Below are 27900 nucleotides of genomic sequence, written 5' to 3'. Positions count from 1 at the left end.
GCCATCTCAACATCGTGGAGCGCCTGAGTCCTAAATCTCGTATCCGTCGGGCTCGACCCACGCGTCCTCTCGGTGCCGATCGCTCACCGGCACCCAGCGCGTCGCTGTTCCGTGAGTTGGCTGGGGGCTGACTTCCACTCCTTCCCACCGCTTCTTCGGCCCTCGATCTACAACCAAACGACGGCCGTCGCAAGATGCTGCCATGCCCGAGATAACATTCATATTCGGACCTAACAACAGCTTCTTTTTCGACTGTCCCAAGACATGGAAGTTGTACGTCCTTTCCGCGCAAAGAATGAATGTCTGACGTGAGCTGACGGGAAGCAGTCACAACATCCCGCCGACTCTGCGGCAGCTGTTTAACTCGTCTATGAGCCCGCCATGGCGGATCGCGCAGCCTTTTTGCCTTGCGCTCGCGCCGCAGATTAATGCGCCGGAGCCGATCTGGTATGTCGGGTGTAAAGTGTTGGCAGGGGAGGAGAAGATCTGTGAGTTTGGTTTGGTTTCGATGTCGCTCCCCGCTCGCCTAGCTTCAGCCCTATCTGTCGCGCCGACACGAAACGAAACAACATGCTGATAGGCAAACGACAGTGTACTCGCAGAACTCCTTCGACTCAAACTACCCCGACCTCTCCCGATGGACCAAAACAATCCCCAACGCGCCCCGCTCGTGCTACGTGACCTTCGGCCAGGGCTACAGCTACTTCGCGAGCGCCCCAGGCAGAGGCTCCGTCTGGGCAGGCATCCCCTCGGAGCTCAGCGACAAGATACAGAAGGCATATGATACCCCGTGCTGCGTTGCGCTGGGCATGAACAACGCCTGGTTCGTCCTATGGCCAGACGGCTACTACTCCTGGAAGTTCTACGGCGGATACACCGGGCTGGACAAGATCCTGAGTGACGCGGAGCCGCGGAGCGTCTCTGTGAGTTTAAATCTATATTGTGATGGGCGGGATAGGGATGTGTGACTGATGCGTGTGCAGTACTTGGCCATCTCACCGTACAACAAGGACCACTACTTCGTCGCGTTCCGCAATCGCACCGTGCAGTATAACTTCACAGGCGCGCCCCCGGAGTGGATGGCACAGATGAACGAAGTGTTCGCGCAATGGCAGGCGGAAATCACGCACGCTCATGGCGGAGCTGCCACCCGACCGGCGAACATGCAGTATGGCGCTCAACAACCACCCAACATGCCATATGCTGCTCAACAACCACATCTCGCTTCGCCACCTCCAATGTTTTCCCCGCCGAGCCCCATGACGCCCTTGTCACAGCAGTCGAACATGACGTCGCCGTCTTTATCACCGCAAATACCGCAAATACCGCAAATACCGCAGATACCTCAGATACAGCAGGTACAGCAAATACCACAGATATACGCACATTACGCTCCCATCCCTGCCCCAACCGCCATCGAAATGCCCGGCAGTCTCCCCGCAGGCGTCCTGCTAGACCCTCCGCCTGCGGCCGTCCGGCCTTCCTCCATCAACATTGTATGTGCTCTCCAACCAGCCTCTATGAAATGAAAATACTGACCCCTCGCAGAAGCGGAAGAAGTTCTTCTCGAAGATATTCGACTAGGGGATGGATGAGCTGAGGCAGGGTAGGCCGGAGTGTTCGAATTCTTTTCTTTCTTGATAATACCCCGTTTGTTGCATAGGCTGCTTTCGAGCCCATAATGACTCTGGTTTTGAATATAGCGTTGGGTAAGTGCATTCAAATTTTAGACATGGTATATGCATCGCTGAGATCAGAGAACCTCGTATGCCACTCACTGGTGATGTTTTTATTGCTCGGGGGTTACGGCATGCCGGGTCCAGAAGATGCGCTGGAAGTGTATACCAATGTTCACACATGATGACAGGACGTAGCCCATTAGCAAGCTGAGAAGGCGTCCGTACTTCCAGCAGCCATGCCCTACAGTACCCATATCGTTCTTCCGCGTCGCACCCTGAACAACATACTCTCGCATCACTTACAAGCCTTACATAATTATTCTCTTTACATTGAGGCGAGCTTCCCTATCCAGAGCCGAGTTTCATCGCCCAACCATCCCCACTTAACTTCCCTTAACCATGGGTATACACAAAACAGAACACTCCATCAACATCATAACCCGCATATCTCATAACGCATACTCCACCCAACATAAACAACCCCTACCTTACTCCGTCTGCCCCGTAAGCCACCTCCAAACCCCACCCTCAGGCACCAACGTCTCCCACCCACACATCCTAATCACAGTAACCATGACCGCTCCAAGCACGCTCATCCCACCCAGTACCTTCACAAGCACGAAGCCCCTCCTCCTAACCTCGTCGCTGAAGTCGCACAAGCCTAGCGGGTCTCTCGAATCCACGTTCCCGCTGCGCCCGTACGAGGGAAGACCGCGCCCGGCAAGTCCTTGTTTCGCAGCTCCACGCTTGACAACGGCCCAGTCGGCGCGGGGCGACCCACCGGGACTCGCAACGATGTTTCCGCTTGCGACTTCTTCGCCCACGCGCTCGAGGAGCCATTTCGCGCGTTCGGTGCGTTGGAGCTCTTCATAGCGATCTTTCTCGTTTCGGAGGCTGCGCTGGAGATCAGTGGCCCACTTTGCGAGGCGGACTTCTGCGAGACGCTGCTCGCCTTGTGCGGCGCTCTGATAACGTGCGAGGGAGAAATCAGGAAGGTTGTCCAGAGTTTCGGGCTGAGTGTGTGCTAATGAGGGCGACGATGCTGGGAAAGGAGATTGGAGATTGGACGCGTAGAATGGAGAGCCTGCTTGAGGGACTAGGACGCCTGAAGGTGAGACTGGCGTGAATATAGAAGATGCATCAGACGCTATGAGATTGTTAGCTGGGATGAATACAAGGACATTGGTTCTTACTGTTCGGCGCAGCGCCGTTGAGGCCGACCGAGGCGCTGGTTGATGCACTGCCGCGTCGCAACGTCTGTTGTTGCAGGCTTTGGAGGATGAAAGAATCTCCCGGCAGCTTTGTTCGCCGCCGCCAAGTAAGAAACTTCTTTGCCGCAGAGTGTCGTAACCATGCAATTGAGTCGGGATCAAATACCCGATTCACAAGGGTGGCGAGCTCGGATGGTAGTAGTGGCTGCACATAATCGGGTGACATGAGAAGCGAAGCGTCCATTGTGTCGGTATCCGGGCCCAGCGTCGAGGATACTGCATACGGGTGGGTTGCAACGGGGAAAGGGTACTCTTTAGGTTCTAATGCTGACTTTTCGGCCGACGATGCGGGTGAAGACTGCTCCAAGGAAAGCTCCTGAACAGCGAGCAACGCATCGTCGACTGCGTTACCAAAAAAGAAAGGTTTGATAGATGATGTTTGTAATCGTGCTAGAATGGAGGTCTTGATGCTGACGAGCTCGTTGGCGGGAAGCGTGTCGGATTTGGCGATGACCGGGATTAAGTTCGTGAGCGCAGAAAGTCGCTGCATGAATTCGATATCCTCTGAGATGTCATGACCTAGCGAATATTAAGTAAATCTTGCAGGAAACGGGACAGGGCGCTTACGTGGAGGCAAAAGGTACAAGACCACGTCAACGGCAATACCACCGCTGCCGCTAATGACTCCGAACAAGTCACTGTCGTCCATACTGGACACCGAAGTTGTCTGATATAATAGACCTTCGACGTAGTCTATCACCCGACCCATGTCTTCAGCTTTTAAAGCGTCGGAACTATATCCAGGAGTGTCCACGAAGCATAGATTCCGCTCTAACACTGCATCTGTTGTGCTGCTCTTACGTCGTCGTAATACGCGCGATTCTTCAATATCCGTATACCAGGCTGGATACGACTTGGTACTGGCGTGTGTCTCGGTAATGTGAGGTGTACTAGTAGCACCAATCTTCCTCTTTCGCGACCTCGACTTTGACGGTGAGGGTTGCGATAGGGAATTAGACGGAGAAAGTGGGTCGACGTGCACGATGTCCTCGCATAGTCGGACGATGGATCGTATGAGTGATGTCTTTCCAATACCTGTATACATGTTAGACGCAATCACCAACACGAAGTACATCATTATACACAATAGGAAGATGACGTACCAGCCTGGCCAGCAACAAGCACCTTCAGCTTGCCCATGGCCTTTCCTTTCGTAGTGAACGGTCTCCGTGAAGGCATTTGTATGCTCGGCATGACTAATTGCGGAAAGCTACCGGACTCATTGACCGTCGTGTCCTCCTCCTCTTCACCGCCTGAAGCTACCGCCTGGCTGGCAACTCCGTCTGAGCCTATTTCTTCGTCGGACAGCTTGAATGAATGTAACGAGGCTGATGTTGGGGAGCTGGGCATCGCCGAGGGGGGCACCGGCGACCGCGAGTCGGTGTCAAGAGGCGACATCGGGTTCGACAAAGAGTGGGTGGACATGTCCCTCCTGTTCGCTCGGGGCGGCGAGGACTTGCAGCTCTCAGGGTCCCTTCTAGCTGGCCGCGAGGATTCACGCGAAGCTCGCCGGACGTTTTGTTTGCTCTGAGCACGATGCGCACGTATGTTATCGCCTCTGCTATCTCCGGGCTGGGTTTCATTACCAAAGGCTGCTTCCAGTGTATCTGCCAGGCTCTGTATACCGAAGTTGCTTTCTTTCTGTCTCTTGGCTGCTGCAGTGCTCCTCGAGGTTTGCATAGACTGTTCCATGTCTTCCTCGGTCCTCATGAAGAACGTTGTGGGTACATGGCTCGCAGGGCCGCTACTTATGACCGAAGCATCGGCAACGCTCGACTTTCGCGACCGTGGTTTGCTTGAGGGCGGAGCATCGCCGCCCGGTAGCGGTCGCATGTTGGGAGAGCTCTGAGCTTAGGCCGGGAAGCCAGCAGGTGTTGAGAGTCTAGAGAGCTGCTGAGCTTCGGAGAGCGGTAACGAGCGGTCGAAGTGTACGAAGCGGTAACCCCCGCACACCCCCGCTTGGACCGTGCAACTGTTCTGGAGGTAAAGCGGGCGCCGTGTTTCGAGGTAGATCACGGAGATCAAGTGAACTTGTGAATTAGCAAACGATATATTGCCGTCAATGCTGCTACGAGGGAAGTCGCAGTGTGATGTCTACTTGCTTAGATACCGGCCGCGCTCCGGCATGCAGCCAGAGCTATCCTAGTCAGCGAATCGCATCACATCATCAGCTAACCACCGGTCACCTGCACCTGCAGCATGTCCGTCAGGTGACGTTATCTGTGACCGTTCCACATATCATTGAATGCAGTACGTATCATGACTACTATCATACATGGCCACTACAGCGCGACACTGCACCGCCCCTAGATTCTTTTGTGTGCGTTATGCTCAGGACCTTGCACAATCTAGCTCTCAGCAAGATCCGCCATCTACACCCAGATACCTCCGCCCACGTAAACCCTTACCCCAGTAAATGACACGCGACATCCCTTGCTCCTATCCAGACCCCCGTATATGCCTTTCCCGGAAAAAGAGGATATCAAAAAAGATTAACAGACGAAGTGAAAACAAGTGCTAAAAACACACTGCCGAACATGTACATAGGGTACAGGGAAATGCCAAGAAAGGAGACGCTATGCAAGGGTACGTGGGTGCCGTAGCAAGGAAAAGCAGACGCCCATTTTTTGTCGAAACGAAGACGTAACTTTTGGACAAGCGCTGAAGGGCGGATACAGTACACGTAAATAGAGCCGTCAGTCGTCATGATATAAGCCATGTCTGATAGATGGGGAGAGTGCTTGTTGGCTGGGGTAAGGTGTGGGGGAGCGAAAGGAGAAGAAGGTAGACTTTTTAGGCCTCCTGGGGAGCACCACGGCCGCCACGAACGGACCCACCGCGGCCACCTCGTGGGAAGCCTCCGCGAGATTGTCCAGGGAAACCACGGCCGCGGCCAGGGCCGCCTCGGAAGTTGTTACCGCCGAACCCCTGCTGGGGACGGAGCTTGCGCTCCTCGACCTTGATCTCGAGACCGTTAACCGTGTGTGGGTTGGCGTTGACGGCAGCCTGGAATGCTGCTCCCGTCTTGAAGTCGACGAAAGCGCAGTTCTGGGTGAAAGAGATTAGCTGAAGTAGCAGATAGAAGGATGCAATCTTACCTTTTGGCGGCTGATGTCGAGGTGCTCGATCTCACCAAACTTGGTCAAAGCAGCCTTTAGAGCACCTTCCTCGACTTGGCTGTACACGTTCTTGATGTAGGCGCGCCTCTGGTCTGCATCGGAAGGCGCCTGAGTCTGGCCACGCGATGGCTCCTTCTTGGTGCCTGCGGTTTGCCAGCCTGCCGCATCGCCCTGACTGTTGGCGGGCGAGGGCTCACGAGCGGGGGCGGAAGACTTTTCGGGGACAGCCAAGGGCTGGTTAGGGGCCGGCGTAGTAGACTTGGACTGGGATGGCGGTGGAGGCGTTGCTGCAGCGGGGACGGCTGGAGTGGCCACCTTGTGGGCGGACGCAGCGAGAGCGGCCCAGGATTTCGGGACTGCAGGCTTGGAGGGAGCCGCCTTAGGAGCAGCCTTAGGAGCAGTAGGCGTAGGAGCAGGGTCCTTGGGCTTCTCAGGCTGGGCAACCTCCTCTTCAACAGGCGCCTCGGGCTCCTTGCTGGGAGCTTCCTCGCTCGCGGACACAGCGGCGGCCGGAGCCTCCTCAGCCTCAATAACATCAGCATTCTCCGTTGCTGGCGTGCCATTGACGGCACCGGCAGGAGCAGAGACCTCCTGGACCGGCTCCTCGTGGGCAGCCTCCTCAAGCTTGTGATCCACCTTGACCAAGTCCTCCTCGGAGTTGGCGATCTCATCGCTATGGTTCAAGGCGGCGTCCTCGGGTGCGGCAGCGGTAGGAGGAACCTCCTGAACACCGGTGACGGGAGCAGAAGCCTCCTGCTGAAGCTCCTCTTCCTCCTCAGGCTCCTCAGCGAGGTAACGGAAGATGTCGTTGAGGACGAAGTAGCCGTTGGTCTGCTCGGCAAGAACAAAAGTCTGCGCAAAGCGCTTGTGCGGTTGCCCCTTGTTGGAGATCTCGCCGATGACCTGGATAACGATGTTTGCGTCGGAACCCTGCGAGTCGACGTTGGTGACGCGGACCTTGGTGTCATGGAAGTCGAGTTCCTTGATGCGATCGTTGATAGCCTGTCGCCCCATTGTCAGCCAATGCGCAATCTGATATCTCGCAAACTACATACCTTCTGTCCAACGCAGACGTTGACCTTGTCTTCCTCATTGCCAGAGACGAATTGCGAGCGCTTGTTGTAGAAAAGCTGTGCTCCTGTCAGTCACGGCCGTTGGTTTGCGCAAGGAACAACTCACATAGAGCTTGTCCGGGCTCCTGCTCAGAGTGGTGTAGTACTGCTCGACAAAGTACCAGCCAACCTCGTCCTTGGGGATCTCAGACGCTGCTGTGCCGGAGCTCTGGGTCGGTGCAGAAGCGGAAGCTGAGTATGTAGGTGCGTTGCTGTTGGCACCCGCACTGGCGTAGTTGCTACCATCGAAGCCTTGCTGCGCGTAGCTGCCATTGACAGGGAGCTCGGCGGCGGTTGCCATCTTTGTGGTTGAGAAAGGTATATTATAGCGGAAGCTCTAACGTGGGGCGCGGTCGCGGCCGGAGAGGTGCGTGATCGATTGAGTCTTCAAAGAGATTGAGGAAGAAGCTACGCAAAGAGACTCGTCAGCGATGCCGTTGAGGGAGAGGTCGATGCACCTACTACTGACGTCTTGCGAGAGGGGGGCAGCGGAGAGGCAAGCAAATGCGAGGACCGGGCGGCGCACCAAGCGAATTATCCTACACGACTGCAGGAAGAGAGGCAGAAGAGGACGGGTTTGCAATAGAGCAAAGACGCGATGAGGGGCGATGGGAAGGTGCGAGGGAGCGGAAGGTACAAGCGGCGAGCTGTGAGGAAAGAGCCCATGCGATCACAACCAGATCGAATTTCTCGTGGCCAGAGCGCTCGCCAAGGCCGTTCATCCCGGCCACGAGTACCGTTTGGCTAGGCCTAGTACCTTCTACGCAGCCTAACGACCTCGACAAGCACAATGTCTCGGATCAAACAAAATTCCGTTTGAGTCGGCATTTTTATGAGACAATTGCCAGCATTGATAATGGATTACACTGCTGCTACTGCGAGCGCTTCCCGGGTTGCCTACGCTTTCCCAACCTCGCCCCACACAATAGGAGCTCATATGGACCGAAATCACCGCCATTGGCATCAATCCTTGAGGGTTGCTTGGAAGAAATCAAGAACCGGATCTCAGCCTCACAAGCTCGGAGAAGCAAACAATATACATGCTGAAGCGTCGTTCCGTCGTGACATTCCCGAACATCAATCAGTATCAAACGCTCGAGGCGCCTATGTTCGCATCCTTCCTGGGATGACTTTGCCCACGTCTTCGCGTATACCAAAACCAAGCGCCACTATCATTACAACAACCAACGAGTCAATTATTCCTCCCCGTCTTCCTGAAGTCGTCGCACCCTCTCCTCCGCATCCAATGCCCCACTCTTCTCCCTCTTCTCCAACCACACCTGCGCCCCATACCCCAAAGCCACAAGACCCGAGAAGACGGTAAGCGGAATCAGCACATGCCTGCTAATTTTCTGTCCCAATGGCCAGCCACAGCAAACAGACGCTAAACACGATGTGTATGTACTTACAAACTCCACACATGACGGCGACCACGTTCCGTGTTCAACAAAGCTGTCCACCATGTTGCAAGCAGCGAGTTCCCTCGTGCAAGTATACGTATCATGCGCAGGCATTGGCCACATGTACTCGTGCGATACGTCGGCCATTATGTCGCACGTCGTGTTCCCGAGCTTCTGGTGCTGTACGTTAACGAAGATCATTGCGATCAGAGAGACGACGAAGGCGACGGTTGGCAGGACAATCGTAGTGATTGCTAAAGCCTTCGATGTAGTCGCGGTGTTACCGTTCTGTGCTGGGAGTTAATCAGAGTACAACAGAACCCACTACGTACCGTAGATGAAGCGGGCTGGAAGAGTGACCTACGTTTCTGCGACCTCGAACCAGTCTCGTCACCTCGATAACTGCGCTTGACAGTCCGACCACAATGCTCAGTGAGGCGGCAGCCCAAACAAGCTTCTCGGACCTCCAGTCGTAGTCGAGGCGTACCATCTTCTGCAATAAGTGCGTTCCGTTTTCTTTCCAGTCAGCATTCACAGGGCCATACCATACACCATACCTGGCTGGGGGAAAATCTTTCGCGAGGCGTTGGGCGGCGTCTCCGCTCGTATAAAACGCGGTAATAGACAGAGCTATCAGGAGGAGAGAGGAGAGGAAGGTTATGGAGTGAACAATGACGGCTGTGGGTGTCATTGTAAATATGATAGCGTGGAATGATGCGAAGAGGAAAGTCTGGTAGTGCGGTAGTGGGAAGTTTGGATGCTTGAGATGCTCAAGACGTTAAGGGCTGCTTGAAAGCGTTACATATGAATGTGTCAGGCGATTGTTATACGTCTCATACTCAAGGTAACCAGTTCATCGTCTGCCAGTTCAAGCATTATGGTGGCATAGAAGTGGTATCTTCTTCTGCTACGGCCGTAGGTTTCGCATGATGCTACCAATCAACGATGTTCGTGTGCATGGCGACTTCCTACCAGCACTCAATCTAACCCAGTCGGGTATCTTGTTACGGCATCGCTCTAGCAACCGACAGACCTGAGTACAGTGGAAGGATTGGACCAAAGTGAATAGCGTATACAACTCCCACTTTCTATTCCTCGCAGCGCCCAAGGCACACACAAGGACCACAGTACCCTTACGAGCAGTAAAGCAGAGGCGAATTATCGTTGCATTCATAACGTACATGATGGACGTGAGGGTGCTTCCTCTCCGTGCGTATTATGGCTTAAACTCTGTCAGCTTCTCAAGGAATTTACCCAAGATTTCAGAATTCGTAGTTTTCGCTCTTGCTTTGGTCGTTATTCCGGCACCTCCAATCTGCCTCGCCTTTTCCCTGGGGCTGTGCATACCAACCAGCGTAATCATTATAGACTATTGCCGCAACTACAGGGAAACGTTAGATATTAGACTTCGGACCGGAAAGCTCTCAGTGGCCAGCTGTTTGGACCGAACACTCCTTGATAGGGACTAGCGTCAAAACCTTCCACGTCGAGTCATCACGCTGGCTGCTGTGGCTATTTGATGAAGGTCGGAGGTTAAGGGGGTTGACGGTGTGGTGATCAATTGGGACTCGTTCGCTTCTTACGTGATACAGTGTCTTTCTTGAGGAAGAAGTTATCTCTCATTATATCCAGCGCCAATATGATTTCACCGTAGATGCTAGGAGCCTCTTCTTTAGACCAACGCAGAAATTTGCAGAATTCGGCGGCGCAGGTAACCGCAGTCTTCACATCGTCATCACGTTGCATCAAAGGTGACACCTTCTATAAAATGAATTACATTTAGGGGATATATCCATATCTACAATCCAGAAAGCAAGTACACCGTAATACCATAAGCATGAATACTATGTAACTGCGCATCAACATATATCCACAATTCTAATCATAAACACACGCAAAAAAAAAAAAAAAAAAAAAAAAAAAAAAGAAATCAATCAATCAACATCGCTCCTACCATTTCTTCCAAGCGTTTGCGTCCCTCTCCAATTTTTCCGCTTCAGTCAACCGTCTCCTCGGTTGCTGGGCCTTCTTGACAGCCGCTTTGGTCGGTGGCTTTGCTTTCTTAGCTGCCGCCTTCTTCGCCGCGGGTCTAGCTTTCTTAGCTCCCTTCTTGGCTCCCTTCTTTGCTCCCGTGGGACGTGGAGGTTGATATTCGCTGACATCCGCCTCATCGCTTTCTTCACCTTCGGAAGGTTCATCATCAGGCAGCTCGTCCGCATCTGGGACCTCGGCCGATACGGCGACCTTCTTCTTCCCAGTATTTGCAGCGCTCTTTGAAGAATTCGCTTTCTTTTTTGCGGCAGTGGGTTTTGTCGGCTTAGGCTTAGGCTTAGGCTTAGGTTCAGAGACAGCGATCTCATCTTCGTCCTCTTCGGCGTCTTCAGACGGTGGAGGGGAATTCTTCTTCCCTGGCTTTGGGTTCTCAGCTTTCTCCTTGGGCTTCTGTCTCGTCTTCGTCGATGGCATGGACTCCACGGCGGGGAGATCCTCGTCATCCTCCACCGGCTCCTCGTTGTCCTCTTCCACTGGCTCCTCGTTCTCCTCCACTGGCTCCTCGTTCCCCTCCACTGGCTCCTCGTTCTCCTCCTCCACCGGCTCCTCGTTCTCCTCCTCCACCGGCTCCTCGTTCTCCTCCTCCACCGGCTCCTCATTCTCCACCTCCTCCACTGGCTCCTCCTCCTCCTTGTCATCCCACTGCGCCAGCGCTTTCCTCACCCTCTCCATCCGCTCTTCCTCCAACCTGTCCCTCTGCTCTCTCCACGCCCTCTTCCTCCGCTCCACCACCTCCGGATCCTCTTCGACCCTCTCCTTCAGCGCTTCTTCAGCCTTCTTCGTTGCCGCCTTCTCCGCCTCTTCCCTCCTCTTCGCCTCCGCGCTTGCTTTCGCCATTTTCGCCTCCACCCTCTCTTGCACCCTCTTTACGAAATCTGTAGCCGACGCAGAGCTATTCGAAATGTGCGTACTCGACTTATGCGGCGGACGACGATACGTCCACGCACCCGACGTAGAAGCAGCAATTTGCTCCCTGATAGTCATACCACTGACCTGCCCCGGGCTCGGCAGCTGCGACACCTGTCCTTCGACCCCGTCAAGCAGTCCACCAGCAACGGCCGGTGTATTCGGAGGAACAATTTGGTTACGCCGCGCGTATTCAGCTCTTGCGAGGCTCGACGATGGACTTGGAGCCTCCGAACGGTAAAAGCTAGATCCGACGTGCGCCTCGCTTCGAGGTCTCTCTCTATGAGCAGCCGGGACGTGTGGCCTCTTCCCCGTCTTGATGCTCATCAATGCGTGCGCCTCTTCTATAGAGAGGCCCTCGAGGACCTCTGGGGGTTCCTCGGCTAGATCGTCTACCTCCGCGTCGTCGTATTCGCCTTCCTCCTGTGGGACTGCATTCGGGTTCGGTCCGACATTATACCACAGAGGAGTGGGAGCCGGCCATGCTGGCCAGCCTGAAGGCCTGGGAAAGGAAGGCGGATGGGGAGCAGGTCCGAAGGCGGGGCTGCCTGAGGAAGAGGTTGACTTTCGTTTTGAGGAGCTGGACTTGTGAGATGAGGGGGGTCGTCGATCTGGTCTTCCACCTCCACCACCGTTGTTATTATCGTTATCGTCATCAGAGGGGTCGTTGTCGCTGTCACCTCCACCTCCACCAGATGGAGGAGGCCGATTCGACGGCGACTTCTTCGGCGTGAGCGGCGAAACTGTGGGTGATTTGTTTGGTCCGTCTCTATCTCCGCTCTGTCGCCGTTTCTTGTTTGGACTCGCTCCCTCGGAGCCGTTAGAAGGCCGCTTCTTGTGCTTTGTTACTCCCGACGAGCTCACGAGGCCGGTAGGAGGCTGTCCACCCGTAGCTGGGTGTGACCTCTTGCGGCTGTTTGGCAGTACCTGCACGTGATTAGCATCTTCACTATAGGTTGCACAATAACCGACTTACACTTCCGCCTCCTTCCGCGTCATCCTCTCCGGCAGCATTACTCTTATCCCGTAAGCTGGTCGTTGGCCTACTACTAGACGCATGACTCGCAGGCCTATTATCGTCAATGTCGGTGCTGCTATGTCCATCCGAATCATTCTCAGCGTGGCCTCCGTCCCCATGCCCGGGATCATCTGGCTCATCGTGATCATCGCCTTCGTCAGGCTCATCCCCTTCGTCGTCTTTATCTTCCTTCTCTCCATCCTCATCATCGTCATTGTCATCCTCCTCCCCACTTCCAACCTCTACAACTTGCCCCGAAGCCACTTTTCCAGGCTTCACCTTCCCACCTGTCTGCAGTCTTCCAGGCTGCGCAGGCCACTCATCATCATCATCAACATCCCCACCATCATCTCCACCCCCATCCCCATGATCAACATATGTATGCAGCTGCAGAACCCTCGGATCCCCACTATACGAATTCTCAGACGTTCTCCTCCGCGGATCATGCGCCGGACGATACAACCAGTCACTGTCTGCCAGATCAGCTTCCAGCGTGCGGCGCCCATTATGATCAGTGTTGATCCTCAATGTAGTAGACTTCTTCTTAAAGCTGGACTTTTTCGCGACTGGTTGGTTCGCAGTCTGCGAGTTCTCACTGCTTCGACGCGAGCGTGTTTTCCACGTTGACATTTCAGCCTCGTCTCCTGTAGGGATGGCGGAGCCGGCGACGTCGTTGTACGCGGTTCTTTGGCCTACGTCTTGGTTGGAGAATCTCACGCTGGGTCTGCGATTCCCTGGGGGGATGGCCGAATTCGGCACCGCGGTGTTGCCTTGCAGTTCTGGAGGCGTCTGCGTTGGACGTCTCCTGTATATCTTTTCAGCGGGGTAGCGTGGGTGAGCAAGGCCTATCTTGTCGCTGTCGTCGTTTTGGCGGTGCCAGAGTACGTGTTTAGCTTTGGTCTCGCCGTCCATTAAGTGCCACAGTTCGTCGCAGAAGGGGCAGTAGCGGGCAATGTGCACCATGTGGTTCATGAGGTGCTGTTCGTAGCTATATGAAGGTCAGCGTTGGTACTAAGAGTGGAACGGGTGCGTGCATTGGGATTGCGTAGCTGGTTGCTACTGTTTGGGATGTATAACCAAAGTCAAACGCACATAGCAATGGCAAGCTGGCTGGTCTAGGAACGCAATGAGGGGATTACGAGAAAACTTACTCCACTAGTGGCATATTCCCAAGATACGTAAGACAAAGCGCACAGATTTCGGGCGCTTGACCCTGCAATCGATATCTTTCCTGCATCATCCTCCACATATCAGGACGAAATTGGTGTGGAGGTGCTCGATCCGCCATTATGTTGAGCGCGAGGTCAAGCCCCTGTTGAATTTGCTCAGGCGCACTTGGAATCTGCGGGTCAAAGAACTGCGAGCCCGGAGTCGCAACAGTAGATACCCAGGAGAAAACGTCGCTGATCCTTCGTTGTAGGGACTGCGGCGTTCCCGGTGTGACAGGTCTTCCATTTCGCGATATGGGAGTGGCATATTGCATAACTGTTTCCATGCCATCGGAGGCCGGGGTTCTAGGACGTTCCTCGATAGTCCAGTAGGCGTCGTCGTTCCTTGTCCAATCATCGTTGATGAAGATGGGAAGAACGGGGCGTGAATGAGAGATGGCTTCCACGCGCGCCAGCTTCTCTGCTATGCTTATCATACTGGGGTCGTAATCAAGCCTCACAGGTGGATGCGCTGGCAATCTTCCACTCGGTGGAAGTTGGTGTCTTAGTATGCCTGTCAGTTTATCCCATACATCCTTGTTCTCCTCAATGAGCCACTTGTTGTGATACAGTTGTAGGGTCGATCGGAAGCCATGGTTATAGAGATCGCGTTCGATAGCCCAAAGCGCGGTCTCGTAACTCGATGCTCTAGGTATCGTGAAGGTTGGCAAGAACCTACGTGGAGCGGGCATCTTCTTTACGCGAACAAGTCTGGAAATACGACGAGGTGTCAACACTGTGTTCCCAGAGTTGCGACGCGCGTACTGATGCTCGAAATCTTCGTATGATGGGTTTGGCTCCGTAGGATCTTTCCATGCGTCCTGTTCCGTCCAGAAGAAAAAGCTTGGCACACTTTCGCCATCCAAACGGATATAGAACAAGCTCTCTACATTTCGTTCCGGAGAAAACATGCCTATAGGACTACCGTCCGGTGCTTCGAAGTCACGAGAGGGAAGATAGACGGGAAGGTACACGAGTGTGGGGCGCCACTGGCTAGCCTTGTACACATTCCTTGTGAGCTTGCGTCGTTCTTTTCGCCTTATCGCTTTTAGCCTAGGATCTGCCTTGTTGACACCAGCTTCGTGGTACGGCTTGCGGTCAGATTTACGTTTCTTCTTCGCCTCGTTGGACTTCCATTGCCGGTAGACATCTGCGAGATCTCCCTCTGAACGTGGTAGGTTGAAATACATCCGACCATTCCATCCTTGCACAATAGTGCGCTCGCTCCAGTCGAAGCCGCTCTCAATGACACCTCCCGCAAGTGGTCCAATTAACACGCCATTGCGAGCACAGTCCTGAACGTGCTGTGAGAGAGTTGATACGCGATCCGGTTCAATCCCGCGATCTTGAGAGTTAAATCCAGGCGTGTGCAACATTTCACGCTCGTGTATCGAAACCACGTTCATGGGCGTGTAAGGCAGCTGCCGGGGTTGAAGCTCTTGCTTCTGGGGCCAAGTACGGGGCGTGCGCCAGTAATCGCTGGACGGCGGATCGGCGAAGGACCATTCAAAGATACGAAGAAGCTTTTCTGGCGAGTCGGTAGATGAGATGAAGGACTGTGTGGTAGACGTGTCGCTAGTGTCACTGTCCTCTTGTCGTAGGTAGACCTGTGGAAGCTCCTGTTCTTCTTCCTCCTCGTCGCTCACTATCTGGCCTTCCTCCTCCCTCCGTAGCCTCTCCTCCTCCTTTCTTCGCTGTTCCGCCCGTTGCTTCTCCTCCTCTTCTTTTCTCTTTGCCTCGGCCACCTTTCTCAGCTTCACACCCTCCTTCCGCTCTTGCGCGGCTTTTCTTTTCAGTTGTTCATCTGCGTCTGCAAGAGTCTGGAGCAGAACCAGCTTCTTCAGATCCTTCACCTTCTGTTTCGTCTCTTTAAAGTTTGCGAAAAAAGGTATATAAATAGGATCACGTAGAGCAGCGTCAACCATCGCATCGCGCGTCATTTCATCCCACTTACTGCCGGTCTTATCTTTATCTTTGACTGTATGAACCCCGCCACGTCTGTGCGGCTTGGCTTGAGGAGCCTTTGCTCGAGCTTCTCGCGCTGCTCTAGCATCTTCATCTTCTTCTGGGTATTGTTCTGGAAACTTGGTCTTTGGTTTTCCTTTAGCCATATTGGGAAGATGCCGTCCTAAGATGAGATTTTCGGTTGACGATACAATTCAGAGTTAGTCGAATGCAAAAAAGCAGGCTGAACGGAACAATTTGTAGCATACGAGCATTCGCACATGGCCAGCACAAAAGCACGTTGCCTTCCTTTGTTCCGCCTGACTTGGATAAGGTCATACGAAGTGGCGTTGCAGCCACTTCCCTTTGTCCTTCAATTCTGTGATGTTTAGTGCATAGTAACATATTGCAAATAATGCCAACACGAAAATGAGACGCAAGACGATTTACAGAAACGAATGGGAATATTATTCTCGATGAATTCTAGGGTACGTCGCTAGACATTGTCAGATATTCCACCGTGGTGTAGCGAAAGCGCACACAGAGCCAACTTACAACTCCGATTTCCCAGTCACCTCCGTCTTCTGCTTTGTCCGCGCATCAAAGAAACCCTCCAGATCCATCCACTCGGCAGTGAAAGCAGTGACAAGCCTCGCCCAGTCTTCGACCGTCTCCACGTCAAGATGCTCCCCGTCATCCGTTATGTCGTGCCAGACATGCGGGAACGGCGAGGGTATAATGTGCAGGACCTCAACGCCGCGCGCAAGGAAGGGAAGGTGATCGTCCGCAATATAACCGCCGAAGAAGCCGCCGTCCTCTTGCGCCGCTGCTGTCAGGAACAAGGGCTCCGTGCGCTTGTTCTCGTTCGCGCGCTTCGCTACCCTGGAAGGGTGGTTTGGTGACGATTTGAAGAGACCAAGATCCCGTAAGCGGTGCTCAGCCTGAGCCATGTGTTTGTAGGCCCAATGTGTGGTCTTATAGTACGAAGGTATGGTTGGGCCTCTGGAGCCAAGAAGATCGAGCAGTACAAAGAGGTCTATCGAGTCGAGGGGCGTCTTGTATGTGGATGCGGCGGGGTTGAACGTGCTTTCCCATTCTTCAGCGAGGGCTCTGCAAAGTATGTCAGCAGTTGCTTCAGCAGGGCCTGGAAGTGTTAATTTTACCGTGCCCCATACAGACTGTCCGTGTCCGTCCACGACTTGAAAGCCTCCTCACCATCCAGCAGCAATATCTGCAGGCCTTTCTTCTCCTCCAAGTCATCGGTGCCTTCAGCGGCCATAGCCGCCCATTTCTTTGTCAAAGCCTTATCAACGCTGCGTGCGGCATGCATCAACATAGCACAGGGTGCAGCGCTGTCGATTGCACCGATAAAACCCGCAGGTTCCAGCTTGCTATCGTAATGAGCAACCAGTGCCAGCCGCCCAACGTCGCCGATACCCGCATTGGGCGGGTCGCGTGTCGCTATGAGGTTTACAAAGGGCACCAACTTCCCATTCGAAGTGGGCGTGGTCGAAGAGGAGTTCTGCAGCTCCAGTCGCCATTCAGGCAGTTCTTTCTTGAAAAAGTCGAGGAAGTGCTGTAGAACGGCCGTGCTACCTTCGGTGCCGGAAACGCGCGGTCGAAGAATTGGTGCGAGCAAAGCGCCGCTGTGTATGTCGAAGTCGGTGCCAGGACCGGGGAGTCCTTCGAGAGTAGCGTCGCTGACGGAGCTGTACGCCAGTGCCAAAGGCAGGAGCCCCAGGAGCCCCAGGAGCCCCAGGAGCGCTGCGAGCAACTCCATGGCGGGCTTTGGACCTTTGTTGCGGTCGTTGAGAGGTGTTGAGCGTGCTACCGAGTTGTCGGCATGTCTAGTACTGGAGCCATAGTGGATTCGTGGTCTCATCCGGGAAACTGCGATCCATGGTTCCACGTGACAACGCGTCGCGACGCGTCAAACTGTGGTGAGAGCGTCCAGCAAAGCGAGGAATACATTTGAAGCTCAACTGCAGATCGCATCTGTAGGCTGTGGAAACACCGCGTATCGTGCGCGGCGTGCGAGGAAGCGCAACTGCCAAGCCACGAGAAAGCCAGAGGCAAGTCGAGCCGGCTGCGGCCTCTTCACCACATCTGTGACCAGCACATACATCACCACTTGCTACGACCAGATCTCGCACGTTCAAGACGATCTCTGTATGCATGACATTCTTGCGCGTGCTCCCAGATCGCGGCGGGAGCGATACACGATAGCTCTACTTCCTAGACCGAATGGGACTTACAACACAATGAGTGCGGATATCTTCCAGTGCCTGAACCACCGATTGGCGACCCTGCTTCCCATGCACCGGTTTGTTGGAAAGGTAGTCCAAGACGCACACCCAATGTCCGCATCGCACTCTGCTTTTCTCCATACAATTCTTCACTCCGGGCACCGAAGGGCTCTACCGTTTAGTGCTGTAAGCAATTAGGCGTGCCTTGCATTTAGGCAGAATGCCAGAACAGATCGACTAGTGGCCGCTCTCCACACAGCGCGCTGCGGGGCATGCGGGATATGCATAATCTGACCCAGTATTCCCGGACCTGGTAACAGCGCCTTGAGACCTTTCTTTGTGCGACGGGGCGATAATCAGTTCGAATATGCAATCTGACTCTGGTGTGGTCGAGACCTCGCACTTGGCGACCATTGCCAGCTTACTCTGCAGTCATTATATCACAAGGCGTTGCAGCGACAAGATTCAAGCAGAACAAGTGGGGTATATCATAAGCAATGGCTCGTCGAATAAGCTTCAGCCACCCGATGACCGGCAACGGCAGTCTCGATCGGACAAAGGACATGCTCGCCCCTAGTCTGCACAGCAAGCTTCGAACCAGTCAGCTCGACTGTCAGTTTAACCGACCGCCTGATACTCGACCCTTTGAGCCGCGTTAGTGGATGCCAATTAACCGTGTCCTTGCACTTGCAGATCGAACATGGATAGTATACGTTGTATCCGAGAGTTCGATGGCAGGGTATATGTACACGAGCTCCCACCCTGCGATACCATGCAGCAGTGGAAGTTCTCTTCGCCATTTCATTCTCCACCAGGATCGAACCGAGACATCAATTGGGATCTCGAAGAGAAGACTTGCTGTTCGCAATGGCACCCGTCGGAGGTTCTGGACATGACTTCGAGGCAGCCGCTTTGGCTCGCCGTCAAGCTTTGGCCACGCCACCAGGCCCGCTGGCCTTGATGAAGAACTTGAAGGTGTTCGGCATTGCATGCTTTGCTTGCTTGGGTGGTTTGCTGTACGGTTACAACCAGGGTGTTTTCTCCGGTGTCCTGACAATGACCTCGTTCAAAGAACGTAAGCCTCCGTCGAATCCTTATTTCATCGGATACGTCACTAAAGCACCATATAGACATGGGAGACTACATAGAAGATCCCGTAACACTTACGTACAACTCTTCGAAGCAAGGATGGCTCGTCTCTATTCTCGAATTGGGTGCTTGGCTAGGAACAATGTACTCCGGTTTCCTCGCTGAGATCTTGTCCCGAAAATACGCAATCTTGGTCAACGTAGCCGTATTCATCCTCGGTGTCATCATCCAGACAACGTCCGTTTCCGCCGGTCACAATTCCATTCTCGCTGGTCGGTTCATCACCGGTATGGGCGTCGGATCGCTTTCTATGATCGTCCCTATGTACAATGCCGAGATTGGTAAGTATCTGAGTAGAAGCTCTAGTACAAGATCGTTTCTGATAGTCGAAAGCTCCTCCTGAAGTACGCGGTGCCCTCGTCGGTCTCCAGCAGCTCTCCATCACCCTCGGCATCATGATATCCTTCTGGATCGACTACGGCACGAACTTCATCGGCGGCACTGGCCGCGGCCAGAAAGAAGCTGCCTGGCTTCTTCCTCTCTGCCTACAGCTCGTTCCCGCGCTTCTTCTTGGAGTCGGTATGATTTTCATGCCATTCTCTCCTCGTTGGCTTGTTCACCACGATCGCGAACCCGAGGCTCGGCGCGTGCTTGCTCGCCTGCGAGAGCTCCCCGAAGACAATGACCTCATTGAGCTGGAATTCGCCGAGATCAAGGCGCAGAGTTTATTCGAGAAGAAGTCGCTACAGGAGAACTTCCCGCATCTGCAACAATTGACCGCATGGAACACGGCTAAGTTGCAATTCGTGGCCATTGGGAGTTTGTTCAAGAGCAAGCCGATGTTCAAGAGAGTTATTGTGGCGACAGTCACTATGTTCTTCCAACAGTAAGCTTCCTCAATTCCAACGATTGTACTGTCGGTGACTGACATCGTGTAGATGGACCGGCATCAACGCAGTGCTTTACTACGCACCCGTCATTTTCGGCAAGCTCGGTCTTTCCAGCAACTCGGTGTCTCTCCTCGCAACTGGCGTTGTAGGCATTGTCATGTTCATCGCCACCATCCCCGCCGTCATGTACGTTGACCGCTGGGGCCGCAAACCCACTCTCATCATCGGCGCAATCGGCATGGCAATCTGCCACTTCATCATTGTAAGCTTCTTCTTCTTTCGCACATTCAATTGACAATCCTTACTCACCCATCCATCCAGGCCGCCATCACCGCCTCCTTCCAAGACAACTGGTCCGCCCACCAAGCCGGCGGATGGGCCGCCGTCGTAATGGTCTGGCTCTTCGTCGTCCACTTCGGATACTCCTGGGGTCCTTGCGCCTGGATCGTTGTCGCGGAGATCTGGCCGATGTCCAACCGCCCATACGGCATTGCGCTGGGCGCGAGCTCCAACTGGTAAGCCCAACGCGTGTAATGTCGACTTTTGATGTGGCGCTAACATTGATAACCAGGATGAACAACTTCATCGTTGGCCAAGTCACGCCTGACATGCTCCAGGGCATGACATACGGAACGTACATTTTTTTCGGGATGTTGACCTTCATCGGAGCCCTGTTCGTCTATTTCATTGTGCCGGAGACGAAGGGCTTGAGTCTGGAAGAGATGGATATCCTGTTCGGCTCGGTTGGCGTCGCAGAGAGAGAGAAGGAGAGGTGGAACGAGGTGCATGCTGAGGTTGGAATGACAGAACTGTTGGCCAGGCTTGGCGTTGCGCAGTCCCACCATGGTGAACACCATTTTGCCGATGAAAAGCTCGCCGACGAGAAGCCGGTTGTGGCGGAGGCGGAGCAGAAGGAGACGCACGTTTAAGCGATTCGAGGTGTGCTTTAGGGGTGGGGTCGGGTACATTGGGATCGTTGTAATGAAATTGCGTAGTCGTAGAGGTGTCTTGCGTCTTGCGACTTACCTCTTGCGTCCTGCGATGCTCTGTTGAAACGTTCGCTATCAAGCAAGTAATATACAACATCGTTCCATCAAGTTTTGTCTTAATCCCGCCCCATCCTGGATCCTCACAGCATTTCCGCTATCTTACACAACCACCACTCCTATACCAAAATCCCACATCTCCCTACTTCGCGCCCATCCCGTCCACCCGTTTTCGTCGCAATCTAACATTTCCTGTACGCCTCACTGAACAGGCCTCGCCGTCTGTCTCTTAACCTCCGGGATCTTTACTCTCCCATCCTTCTTCCCACCCGCCTGTCTAGCTCCCACCTTCCTTGTCTTCCCTCCCCATTCACCCCTTCACCCCCACCTTCTCCCCTTCCTTCTCCTTCTCCTTCTCCGTCCGCTCCCTAATCCCCTCGCAACCTCCTCCCACACGCCCGGCACCCCCGTCTTCATAGTATACGCCCTACTCTCCTTCACATAAAATTTGAACCTACGCTCCTCGACGAACTCCCATGCCCTTGTCAACAACGACTTCTCCCGCTGACGCTGCTTCCACGCGTCGTTTTTGGGGAGCTCGATATTAGCGAAGCGGAACTTGCGCGGGGAGGCGCGCAGCTCGTGGGCGTAGAGGGTGGTGTGCTTGGGCATGGGGAAGATGCGGAGGGTTTGGAAGGTGAGTTTTGTGGTGGGGGGGAGGTTGGCTTTGGGAGGTAAGTTAGTTTTGTGTTTGTATTATGTTGCTCTGCGGCGCGAGTGGGGAGGGTCTACGTACCGGCAAAAGAGCGAAGAGCAGTCAGGGAATGTCGCGCGTGCGGTGGGATGGGCCAGAGCTTGATCGATGTTACAAAAGGGGCAGTGATGAAGGAGAGGATTATGGAGGGTATGGTGGCAAGAGCCATGACTAGTATATGTCAGCAAAGGTACATCGAATTTTGAAAGATTGCTGCTGCGGGCATCTAGGATGATATCTGTGGAGGACCTGCATAGAGAGCGGGATCAAAAGAAAAAGCGGTAAGATCAGGCAGCGAAGGGGTATGCGAGCGATAAGAGGAGCGTCTTTTTAGAGGAGCTGAAATAATCTTTATAGAACATGATGACATGGACTTGTAAAGTGAATAAAGGGCCCTCTTGACCGGGTGGATCGTGGGAAGAACACGTGACGTACCTCCTACAGTCTGGAACACCCGTATGCTCTTATCTGGCTGATTTCCGTTCAAGTATAAATGCGGAGCGAGCCATACAGTACACACGCCGAATTGGAATAATGCTATGGCCTTCCAGGTTCCGATGAAAGCGGTGCGGTTGGAGCCCGCTTCGTAGATAACGATCTGTTCGGCATATTCTGCAACATCATTAGCGCTTTCCCAGACATATCTGGACCGCGAATAGGCACGTACTCTTATCTTTGATATTCTTTGCGGCCGTGGATACTGTGCGCCGACTAGTCTGTGCGATCTTACGAAGGGCCGACAAGGGGGATCGCAGAGAAAAGTTACGCTGGCAACTCTGGCAGATGAATGCAGCTATGCGCGGCCTTTGGCGAGCCTGGCTGTACTGGGTCCACTGACGCGATGCTCTGAAAGCATGCGCGAATGGCTGGAAACGTGCATGCATGTCAATTGACCAATGGTCGTGAGGTTGGAAAGTGTGTAGTGAAGATGTCGACGCGATGGCACGTGCATACTAATTCCCTTTAGTACTAGCGGATTTCTGGTGCGGTTCGGCGCGAGCGGAACGCCGAACTACCTGTTAACACCTTCTCCCAGTTGTATTATTGAGCTTGGATTCATAAGCAGCAAGTGGGATATTTGGCTTGATAGGTAGCTGTGTATTCTAGATTTCGAGCGAACAATCGAATCCCCACCGCTGTCTCGGTACTTCTTTCCTATCGCAACCTGGCCACAACTCATACTGAGTGTCCTAGAAAAACGTACTGTACACTGCTCATACGACGACAAGCTACAAAGGGTTTCCATTACTTACATGCTTGGTACCTGAAAGAGCTAGCCTTGTTCACGTGTTTGAGACAATCCCGTCTACGGTGTTCTGAGGCATCCGAGCGCGATCGCGGCAGATTGAGGCAGTTTACTAGCCACTTGGGCTCAAGCACCTTGCTGTCCAAGAACCCCTCCCACCTTTACCTTTCGGATCTCGGTGCGACATCAGCAGGATGTTTGGTAATGGCGTGCTCTCGACTATTCTCCCCTCCCTACTCCCCGCGCTTCTCCTTCAATCGCCCGCCTACGCCTCAGAACAACAGCCATTTCAGTTCGAAGCCATGTCTGCACCATCGTACTCGCTACCTCCTCTTCCATATGCCTATGATGTCAGTCATCTCCCCCGCGTTGGATGTTAGCGATGGCGGGGTAAAATTAATGCTGCATAGGCACTCGAACCGCACATTTCGAAGCAGATCATGGAACTGCACCATGGCAAGCATCATCAAACAGTAAGCCAAGCTTCCATATCTAGCATCTAATCTCCATCTCACATAGCTCATCTAGTACATCACGAACCTGAACGCAGCGTTAAAGACGCAAGCTGAAGCCGTGCACACGGCCGACATCACTTCGCAGGTCGGTCTGCAAGCCGCTATCAAGTTCAACGCCGGCGGTCACATCAACCACTCGCTCTTCTGGCAGAACATGGCGCCCGCCTCTTCCGCCGAGGCTAAGACCTCTGCAGCACCAGAGCTCATCAAGCAGATCAAGGCCACATGGGGCGATGAACAAGCCTTCTACGACGCATTCAAGACTACGCTGCTGGGCATCCAAGGAAGTGGCTGGGGATGGTTGGTCAAGGTTGAGACGGGCAAGGAACAGAGACTGACCATTGTGACGACGAAAGATCAGGACCCTGTTGTGGGGAAGGGTGAAGTGCCCATTTTTGGCATCGACATGTGGGAGCATGCGTACTACCTACAGGTACGAAATCGTTCCTACTTTCACAGTATCATAACTGACACCACATAGTACCTGAACGGCAAACCGGCGTATGTAGAGAATATCTGGAAGGTGATCAACTGGAAGACGGCCGAGGAGCGGTTTTTGGGTACGCGTGCGGATGCTTTCAAGGTGCTTAGGGCATCCATCTGAGTTTCGCAAAAGGTGAATTCTCTGGATAGGCAGACTGATCTTTGGAATCGTTCCAAAGTATGCACTGGCGGGGTATGCATGATATAGGTGATAGACTAGTGCTGAACGCACGGACGTTATACACCATCAAAGTACTCAAACATGCTCAAAGCACTCATAAGCACTCCCAACCTTCGCAGAACTAGCCAAGCTCTTTTCGAACGAATTTAAACTCCCCATTCGCTTTCTCAAACTGGTAATTCAGTGAAGTCTTCCGCAGCCAACATACCTTTTGCTTAGTTATCCACGTATCGAATCATCACCATCGAACGCACAATGTGTAACGGAGCATCAACACGAGTGAGCCAAGGTGGTTCAATCGCAGTGCTCAGACCTTCACGAGAAATGCGGGAAGCATCACCACGTTCACAAGACAGCGAAGTGCGTCTACTCTTCTCGAACGGAAGCAGAACACTACTCCGCAACGCTGGAACACAAGTCGACTTCCAAGGGTGGGACGAGACCAACAGCATATTCCAAAGTAGATCGTGGGTCGTGATTCAGTAAGCCCTTTGAACCCTCTTTGCATGGTCTATGGTAAGCTAACGCTTGCAGTCGCGACGGTGATCTCAGCGCAGAAGCTCGCCCATCGGACCCTTTCTTTTCCTTCGATCTCGGTAAAAGAGACTCGAATACTATGGAGCTCCCGGAGATACTCAACCTCGGGGTTGGTGATACTGGGATTATCGGACGGAGGGTATCTGTGATGACGGGGTCAAGAAGAGGGCCGATAACTGTGGCAGAGGGCATTATTGGGTGGAATTGAGCATGTCAGCTAGACTGTATCCTGCATTATTTGGTGTTCGGCGTTCGACGGTTACTGTTTGTCTATTGGGCATGTGGTCTCAGAGCAGCTTTGGTAGGGGAACCACGAGTCCTTCCCAATCTATCGTAAACATTTCCTTTTTACTTGTCGCTACTATGCCGATCGTGGTGCGGTAAATGAGCATTGCATACTGAAGATGCCACCGTAGAGAGATTGCTCTCAATGAAGCTTTGAAAAGATCGGTATTGTGTACCGAAGAAAGCTGTGATGCGTAACCGCAGCCTTGCCACGAGCCCCTCGTCAGCTCGCTCTGAGCGTTGTAACTATATTGCTAAATCGGCTATAGCGTATATTTGTGCCCACGGTGCCTCTCGCTAAGAATGGTGGTAAGCCGCATGGCGGGCGACGGCTTGCAGGAGGCCCAGGGCCGGCGATGCTCCGCCCGCCCGACGAACTCATCTAGTTCAGGCCTCATGCACGTCTATGAGAAATTACGTTTTGGAATACCTAAAAGGCAGTGTTTGGCATGACACTAATGTGTCGATGTTGTAAGAAGAGTGATCATGTCGTGCTACGTGGGATCACCTAGACCGTGCACGGACCGACCTCCACTATTCGCAACTCCAGGGCTTCAACGCTTCACTCCCCGCACGATGAACGTCATAATTCTTCTGAGCCCATTTGCTCACTCAACTACAAGGGAAAAGTTGCGCGCTCTCTGTTCATGAGCCCTCCGGTATAGAAAATTGGAGCTGGCTCGTGAATCTCAAGCTATTCCTATGGTACCTTCGGTATCCTTCCGCCAAAATGCTGGTTAGGTATGCGATGAGCACAGGCTGCTAACAAGGACAGATAGATAGCTACCAAGCAGAACCCTAGTTTGCCTTTTTGACTGCTCCTAGATACGCGCCGAACCTTCCGCAGGCAGCGGCAGAGCTGCAACCACACCCTTTCGTATGCCTCTCCTACCTCGGCCACCCAGCCGCTGGTGACATCGCTGCTACCTCCACAACCTCAATGCGATATCGCAATGCGACCTTCTCGTTCATTCGTCGCTCGATGGGCGAAGGCGCTCTGCGTCTGCTGCATACGTGTGTTGCTTATCACACGACCCATATCACCTCGAGATGCGAGAGCGAGAGGCGCTTAGCGGGCTTGATGCTACCTAAGAATGGGCGGAGTAAGAGGCAGACTGTCAAGAGTAGGGTTGCACCTCGCAATGTGGAAATTGAAGGCTCGTACCCCGCAAACTCTGTGGACGAGGAGACGGGACGACTACTCGATACGGCATCGTGACTGCGGAGCCCGCGGACAGCAAGCGCCAAAGTTCGCGCCGACGCTGCCTTGGGAGATTCCAGGCAGAATTTGAGCGTTGCGCAAGCACCCCGGAGCTAAGAGCATCTGCCGGAAGGTTACCAGGTTCGCTGTCGGGCGTACCTGACAGCGAACTGTTCCTATCGGGAAGTAGATGCAGTCCCTGGGAGATCACGCACTAGGGAAGAACCTTGGGATCGCCGAGGCAGATCCCGTGGTGCCTAGCCCGGCCTGACCTTGACTTCACGTTACTCCAAGCACATGGCTGCCAGCGTGGTCATCGGCTTGCCTGGGAGGTCGTTACGCTCCTATCAGGACTTCGCCCGCGCTTTATCGCAGCACCTCACAGGTCATTCTGCAGCTATCTCTCAAGTCGCGATGACCTTTGGGCGTGGATGGGCTTGACTGAATCAAACATGCCCAATGAGAAGCATTGCCGGCGTCCTTCCTCTTTCGTCAACAAGCTGTCTGCCGGACGACACCGTATTCGATTAGCGCATTTCTATCTCCGCGCTTCACACTACTTTCTATGTTTGCTCTCTTTTACTTTGCGTGTTCTGATATTTATTTCGTCAATTTCCAGATCGCTCTCATTCCAATTTTGTATTGCCTGCTACATGTAGACTTTCCGCATTACGGTCAAACGTTTCTTGAGCATGTCGAATGAGGTCATGTGGTTCTCCCCAGGTTTGGAGATAACGTGGGGTCTGAAGGATTCCAGCGAGATTCTCCAGGGTCTTTGTAGGACAAGTTTTACGCTGTCCACTCTTGGTGCTGCAATTTACGTACCCTAGCTGGTGTAGTATCACAAGCCCTTGGAGAAGTAGTAGCGTGGCTTTCTCAACCTCGCGCACCGTGTCCTGTTACATTTCCCTCCTTATCGGCGCTTCACGCTCCGGCGGGACCTATAGCCAGATGATGACTGATACGCAATCGGTCAGCCTTCTACGCGCTGTCCCATGATGGGACAGTGTAGATCATTGCTACTACACGACATGGTGGCCTGCGCGCTCATAGACATGCCGAACAAAGAAGCACAGGTGCAGGTACTCTCTTGTAGGGGTACGCGTCCGTATCATAACCGCCAGGTCAGCACCTTCCTCTACCTGGGAAGAGCATGTTCGGCTAGAGCGTCTAGCCTGGTCAGAACGGTGTACCACGAGAGAAGCTGCTGAACCGCCTTGCCCCGCGACTACCTGTCGGATGTTCAGCACCGCTGTGTGTCATCCATAGTGGGCCAGCGATGTACTCAAGTCACTCGACAAACATCTTCTTATCGCCCAAGACTTGAGCATATCAGCGCATCTAGGGAAAGACGGACAAATGCGGTTACTATCTGGATGCTGCAGCATACCGTATGCTCAATCTGCCAGTGGTTCGCTTCATGACATTCCCCTTTACCCGCGCCATTCCAGATCGATCCTTTTTTTCCAGGGCTCATGAACGGGTCGGCTATCACTGCACATGCGGATGTAGACCCCTGTAAGCCCTGCGAATCAGTCCTTACACTATCATGCCCATACGACTGCAAGTCAGGCACACCCACGGTGCAGCCTTCACAACGAAAGGTTTCATCTCCTCAGCAGCATAATGCTATCAGGACCCTTGCTCAGTAGTCGCGCGAGTCTATCACGATGCAAACGCATCTGCAGTGCTCCAGCAGCCTTGATCGTCGACACAATCTATTGGTCACCTTCTCAAAGGGAGAATAAGAGTGACTCTAGTTGAAGGCCGCTCGTCCA

The 27900-nt window shown here is 53.6% G+C and overlaps 8 protein-coding genes across 8 annotated transcripts; 3 read left to right on the top strand and 5 right to left on the bottom strand.

Moving 5' to 3' along the window:
- Positions 1–428: 428 nt before the first annotated feature.
- On the top strand, positions 429–1584 carry N0V89_001865 (uncharacterized protein; the record flags this gene model as incomplete). The annotated part of the gene is made up of 4 exons (XM_056210676.1): positions 429–447; positions 592–923; positions 984–1496; positions 1549–1584. The coding sequence occupies 4 exons, from the start codon at positions 429–431 to the stop codon at positions 1582–1584; spliced, it is 900 nt and encodes a 299-aa protein (XP_056074149.1).
- A 583-nt stretch (positions 1585–2167) lies between these two features.
- Positions 2168–4783, bottom strand: N0V89_001864 (uncharacterized protein; the record flags this gene model as incomplete). Its single annotated transcript, XM_056210675.1, has 4 exons — positions 2168–2796; positions 2873–3469; positions 3518–3985; positions 4054–4783. 4 exons carry the CDS (start codon positions 4781–4783, stop codon positions 2168–2170), a joined length of 2424 nt encoding a protein of 807 aa, XP_056074148.1.
- Positions 4784–5743: 960 nt separating this feature from the next.
- On the bottom strand, positions 5744–7482 carry N0V89_001863 (uncharacterized protein; the record flags this gene model as incomplete). The annotated part of the gene is made up of 4 exons (XM_056210674.1): positions 5744–5998; positions 6049–7071; positions 7125–7199; positions 7249–7482. 4 exons carry the CDS (start codon positions 7480–7482, stop codon positions 5744–5746), a joined length of 1587 nt encoding a protein of 528 aa, XP_056074147.1.
- A 3049-nt stretch (positions 7483–10531) lies between these two features.
- N0V89_001862 (uncharacterized protein) lies at positions 10532–15876 on the bottom strand (the record flags this gene model as incomplete). Its single annotated transcript, XM_056210673.1, has 3 exons — positions 10532–12466; positions 12516–13545; positions 13709–15876. The coding sequence occupies 3 exons, from the start codon at positions 15874–15876 to the stop codon at positions 10532–10534; spliced, it is 5133 nt and encodes a 1710-aa protein (XP_056074146.1).
- A 384-nt stretch (positions 15877–16260) lies between these two features.
- N0V89_001861 (uncharacterized protein) lies at positions 16261–17489 on the bottom strand (the record flags this gene model as incomplete). Its single annotated transcript, XM_056210672.1, has 2 exons — positions 16261–16819; positions 16873–17489. 2 exons carry the CDS (start codon positions 17487–17489, stop codon positions 16261–16263), a joined length of 1176 nt encoding a protein of 391 aa, XP_056074145.1.
- A 1333-nt stretch (positions 17490–18822) lies between these two features.
- Positions 18823–20863, top strand: N0V89_001860 (uncharacterized protein; the record flags this gene model as incomplete). Its single annotated transcript, XM_056210671.1, has 6 exons — positions 18823–19030; positions 19086–19385; positions 19438–19930; positions 19983–20196; positions 20256–20449; positions 20506–20863. The coding sequence occupies 6 exons, from the start codon at positions 18823–18825 to the stop codon at positions 20861–20863; spliced, it is 1767 nt and encodes a 588-aa protein (XP_056074144.1).
- A 435-nt stretch (positions 20864–21298) lies between these two features.
- On the bottom strand, positions 21299–21843 carry N0V89_001859 (uncharacterized protein; the record flags this gene model as incomplete). The annotated part of the gene is made up of 2 exons (XM_056210670.1): positions 21299–21645; positions 21717–21843. 2 exons carry the CDS (start codon positions 21841–21843, stop codon positions 21299–21301), a joined length of 474 nt encoding a protein of 157 aa, XP_056074143.1.
- Positions 21844–23222: 1379 nt separating this feature from the next.
- On the top strand, positions 23223–24039 carry SOD2_2 (Superoxide dismutase [Mn], mitochondrial; the record flags this gene model as incomplete). The annotated part of the gene is made up of 4 exons (XM_056210669.1): positions 23223–23270; positions 23331–23393; positions 23449–23868; positions 23917–24039. 4 exons carry the CDS (start codon positions 23223–23225, stop codon positions 24037–24039), a joined length of 654 nt encoding a protein of 217 aa, XP_056074142.1.
- Between the last annotated feature and the right edge of the window lie 3861 nt (positions 24040–27900).

The sequence above is a fragment of the Didymosphaeria variabile genome (genome assembly GCF_027946475.1).
Source record: "Didymosphaeria variabile strain IMI 356815 chromosome Unknown scaffold_2, whole genome shotgun sequence".
NCBI lineage: Eukaryota > Fungi > Ascomycota > Dothideomycetes > Pleosporales > Didymosphaeriaceae > Didymosphaeria > Didymosphaeria variabile.
The sequence above is the reverse complement of the archived record's forward strand: the minus strand, read 5'-3'. Positions and strand labels throughout refer to the sequence as shown.